Consider the following 5,066-nt stretch of genomic DNA (forward strand, 5'->3'; position numbering starts at 1 on the left):
TACAATATATGTTGGCGTACCTTGCATAACTGCATGAACCCTTATGGCACAATACAATTCTGTACATTTTTGGTCATTACCTTACTCTGATGACTTGCACTGAATGGGATTGGCCAGAGTTGCATAGTCCGGACAGTAGCTGCTGGTAGCCAGCCTCAAGCAGACTTCAAATGATCATCAGTCATGGTGGAACGGTGTATGGACTTAATGTTCTTCATGTGGGAAAAGGCTGACTCACATAAATGAGTAGAGCCGAATAATGCAGTCAAAAAGGTATCACATTTCCTCATGTTTGGGTACTTTTCCTCTGTGAGAAAACTGTCCATGAGCCCTGGACTTCAGCTGAATGTCAGCTTGCAGTGTCAAAATCTCATCCTCCACTCCAGACGAGTTCAGGTGAAACAGCGTTGCAATTTTTGATGCGAGTAAATCAACCTCAATATCTTCCCGAAATGTGCAGCACATAAGTGTAGCAACTGGCTCGAGTAAAGCAAAGTCTCGTAAAATTGTAGATTTGCATAATTAACTTTTTTCTACGCAGCTCCAAGTCCAAGTCTTGCTGTAAGACATCCATAAAAGACCAGCCATCATTTTTTACAGCGTTTACAGTTTAAAAACGTCTCAACACAGTGAGGCCATCGATGACTGCAACGGGAGGTGTAATTCAAGATGTTCATATTGATATTGTGGTGGTATGTGATAGCATTAGGGGGATATCGTTGGGCTAAATTAATATATTTAATTTAATTGATTTAAATTGATTTGATTCAATTAGCTTATACTTTAATTTGCAGAGTCAAACTGTATTTGTTAATGTAATTTAAACTCAAAGTTTCTTCAAATGAATGAATCCATGATAAAAAACGAATTGTAAATGACTCCTTCGTCAGGTCTGGACCACTCGTAAATTGTGACTGTACCTAAATGTAAATTCAAGAGATGAGTAAATTGGTTCTCCTAAATCATGCGTATGTCCACTGAAGAACAAATCTGTTTGTAGTGGTTCTTGCATGAGGCCCATTGTGCCCGTGTGCTTTCACCAGACCTTTTTCTCTCACTCTTATCCTGCTGGACCTGAAGCTGGCTGGTAGTCTGGTTACTCTGGGTCTGGTAGGACAGTAACTCCAATTCTCTTTCAGGATCTGTGTCAGGTCATTTCTGAGGTTGTAGTGTGTGTAGAGTAGGTGTTGTATTTGACCGCTTTCTAATGTCATTTTTGTATTATTTTATTTATTTCAACCTGTCTGTTTGTTAAGGGGGAAAAAACAAGTCGCGCGGATGTTTTCGTCTGTGTCTCTGTATTTGTCTTTAACAACAGTAAATACGCCTGTTTAGTAGCATCTAGTGACAGCAGCAGAAAACCAAGACTGCAAGACTGGAAAAGACTGCACATTATCCTCTTACTATACAGTAAGTGGTCTCATGTGTATTGCACACCCAATGTAGAACCGTTTCCCACTAAGTGCTTCTCAGTTTAGCTTTGGTTGCGTTTGTTGTGCTTTCATCCTGTGTGAAATGTACTTTGACTCTCACCTCCTTCCTGGACTTCTTCCTTGCGTGCCAAAAAGTGTTGGTATTGACACAATAATAAACGACCAAACACAATTACATTCAATGTTAGCCACAGTGTGTGGTTAATCGACATAAGAAATTTGCTATGAAGCTCAAAAGAATATGTAGTTGATATTAATGGGTGGCTGTGGCTGTGGCTCAGCCACTGCAATTCTGAGCCACAGAGCTGTCTTCCAATCAGAGGGTTGGCGGTTCAATCCTCGACTCTCCCAGTCTGCATGGTTAAGTGTCTTTTGCCAAGAAACGGACCCCCAAATTGCTCCTGAAGTGGTCCTTTGGTGCATGAATGTGAATTCGGTTAGATGTGTGTTGGTTGAAGAAAAACATGGAGTGTAAAGGGCTTTGACTAGTCGGAAGACGGGACAGGCTCTCTGCAAATGTTAGTCAATTTACTGTTTACCATTTAGGCATTCATTGTTGAAAGAATTCTCCAAAATGTTCACTTTTAATTGGTGTTGTAGTTGCAAAAGTCTTAACAGTGGCTTTAAATACTCATTTGAGAGAGTCCCAAGACACATTTAGAATATTGTGTCATTCATATTTGTACCGGCCTCACACAATTTAAATTTGTAACACCAGTGCTGTGTGTGCTGTTTTCCTTCTGTTTTCATTGTTGATTGATTTGAATGTCTAACTGACATATGTCTAAAATAATACATATACTTAAAATTAAATTAAGTTTAATTGTCGAATCATTTTCAATTTCCGAAGTTGTGGGAAAATTTTTTCTACATATCACTGTTAAAAACATTTGCCTTCTCTGCACAAACAGGAAAAAGTAAAGAAAATGCTAATTTGGATGGCAAGTGTTAACAAAGTTTACCATTCTCCTACTGAAAACAATGAACATCCTGACATGCTGTCATTCACCTACTGACACACTGTGAATGCAGCATTGGGTTAAGCTTCTTTTTTGATACCATTAAGCAGACAAGATAGCAGCTGACACAGTTGACAAGCTTCTATTCTTGCGATTTCCTTCACAAACGCAACGTATTTTAAATTTATGCTCACAGCCACCAATTTAGATGATCACATTCTTGTCTTTTGTAGGTATTTGTGCTCTGCTGTGTGATTCACCTGTTAAAGTGTCCGTGCTGCAGCAGAGTCGGTGCTGCCTATGGTTCCCTCTTGGCTGAACTCCCTACTGTGGGGCGGGGTGTGGGAGGGAACTTGTTTGCCGCAGTTACCGATGCAGCGATGGGGAAGCAATTCATTGCTGTCCCGCAACACTGACAACGCTTGCACACACACACATAGACCGCACAATGAGCAGCCAGTCTGAGTGCTGCCAGAGAGCAGGCTGTAGTTTGAAGAGAGCACCTCCCAACTAGAGAGATATCAGTTAAAATCTCCACACACACACAGAGAGTCAAACACATCCTCACACACAGGCATGGAGGAGGAGAAGGAAAAGACCGCGGAGGTAAGAAGAGACTTTTAGGCCGTTCACAGTTTTAGTATTTACAAGATATATGTGGGTGAGAGGGAGAAACTGTTTGTGTGTGCATAGGCATATTTGTGCATTGTGTATGCCAGCTCACCCTGCTGGGTGGAAAGGAGCCTGAGTTGTGTTGCAGAAAACTGCACCTAAGTCTAATTTCCTTCCAGTGTCTTCTTAACCCCACCAGGGTCCCTCTCTGCTGTAGTTCCCGACTCTCACTGACGTCTTACCACAGTGAGGTTCAGCTATACAGGCTTATAAAGCGGAGCCTCTGAATCATTCATGTATGTAAATCTCAGTGGTGAGCCACTGTACCCCCTTTTCTCTGCTGCCTTATTTGTGACACAGTTCAGTAAAAAGCAAGAGATTTTCATCCACTGAACACAGAGAGAACAGCCAGTGTTGTCAGGAGGGATGTCGTGCTGAAACTATAAATGTGTTAGTTGATTGACAGAAAATTGATCAGTTATAATTTTAGTAATCTATTAATTGCTTAAGACATTGATGATGCAAAACCACTAAATAAGTCATGGTTCCAGCTTCTCAAATATGAGACTACTCATTTAACTTTAGTAACATTACCATTTTGCAGATTTGTCAGCTTTGTCTTCGGCATCCTTCTCCCGAAATAAACAGCATGTCTCCTTTCAACGTATTCTCAGACAACAGTTGGTGTAATATCTTACGAAAAAGTTACTCCTCATTTTTCACGCGTTTTCCAACGAAAGTCTGGCAACACGTGTCAATTTCCACTAGTAACATGCAGACAGTCTTTTTAAAATACACTTCTGTCTTCACGGGAAAAGACTTAGTTAGGTTTAGGCAAAAAAAAAGACTTAGTTAGGTTTAGGCAAAAAAAAAAGACTTGGTTAGCTTTAGGCAAAAAAAAAAGACTTAGTTAGGTTTAGGCAAAAAAAAGACTTGGTTATGTTTCGGAAAGTATTGTGGTTTGGGTTGAAATAACTACAGAAGTGGCATTTTCTTAAGTAAGGCAGTTACGTGACAAATGATCAGTGGTGGGCCGTCAGGGCCAGCAAGGCCTTCTCTGCTGGCCTAAACAGAATCATAAAGTTATAGCTATATTATAATTTTATAATTTTTCATAAATACACTACATGTATTATAATTATTTTTCCCATTATCTTATTTTCTCATTGCACAGCTACTGTCTTCCTCAGTTGCTCTGCTTCCAGTGCAGCTTGTTTTAAGTAGAGCTTTTATCCAATCAGATTTCACCTCTGTGTCTCTCGGTAAGAACAGAGGCCCGAGGTCCTCTAAGTAGACGTTGTAGTTTAAGTAAATGGGGACGATATTGTTGATTGTCATAGTCTTCAACCAATCAAATCTTTAGTTTGGGTGTATTCTTTGACATGTCAGAGCTGTCTTGGTAGCCTACAAGTACGTCAGCATTAACGTGCGCCGTGATTGGTCAGTGGGCAAGTGACTGGTGTGAAGCTGAAAGCTAGCTAGCAGAAGGTAGTAGTAGTAGTAAGAGATCAAGTTGAAAGATATGTACGAAGTTATGACATTGACATGACATTTTTAGCGTTTTGCTTGGTGTAGCTTTGTTTTTTTAACACTCAATGACTGAAGGAGGAGGAGAAACGGATTTGGGAGTTACTGGCAACGCCTTTCTGGAGAAGGACATTTCCAGAAAAGCTGGACATCGTATCAAAGGGTCGGCCAACCCCACAGCTAGCAGCACTGGCCCAGCCAGGAAAAGGATTTGTATGAACGGTATTTCTGTCTGACAGCGTCGGAGAAGCGTTGCACATTTTATGGCTAAGAATGCGTTTTATTTGCGACTGAGTGTCTTGGTGTTTGGAGCTACGCTACGCTAACCTGAGGTGGCTAACCAAGGCAACAACACAACACCATAGCACGACAGGACACTTACAAACTACGGTGCTTTTGAAAACTTTTGGAGAGACCCGAGTGGATCTACAACTCAACGAACACGTTCGCAGGAGGACCTCTGGCTGGAACTGAACCGCACCGATGTTCTGTACAACCGCGGTACTAAACTCTTTGTTAACAAAGAAAGGAGGAT

The 5,066-nt window shown here is 41.0% G+C and overlaps 1 protein-coding gene across 4 annotated transcripts in view; it reads left to right on the forward strand.

The window, feature by feature from the left end:
* dlg2 (discs, large homolog 2 (Drosophila)) overlaps window positions 1-5,066 on the forward strand; it is a 191,857-nt gene that overhangs the window by 43,801 nt on the left and 142,990 nt on the right. Inside the window, exon 1 of one of the 4 annotated variants that reach the window (XM_031877481.1) lies at window positions 430-2,998. The exons of the other annotated variants lie outside the window; for them this stretch is intronic. Coding sequence (XP_031733341.1) covers window positions 2,969-2,998 — 30 coding nt within the window. The 5' untranslated portion in view covers window positions 430-2,968. Of the gene's footprint in view, window positions 1-429; window positions 2,999-5,066 lie in introns of those variants that run through there. 4 annotated transcript variants of the gene reach the window in all.

This window comes from Anarrhichthys ocellatus, unplaced genomic scaffold (genome assembly GCF_004355925.1).
Source record: "Anarrhichthys ocellatus isolate YVR2014 unplaced genomic scaffold, GSC_Weel_1.0 scaffold138, whole genome shotgun sequence".
In the NCBI taxonomy this organism is placed as follows: Eukaryota; Metazoa; Chordata; class Actinopteri; order Perciformes; family Anarhichadidae; genus Anarrhichthys; species Anarrhichthys ocellatus.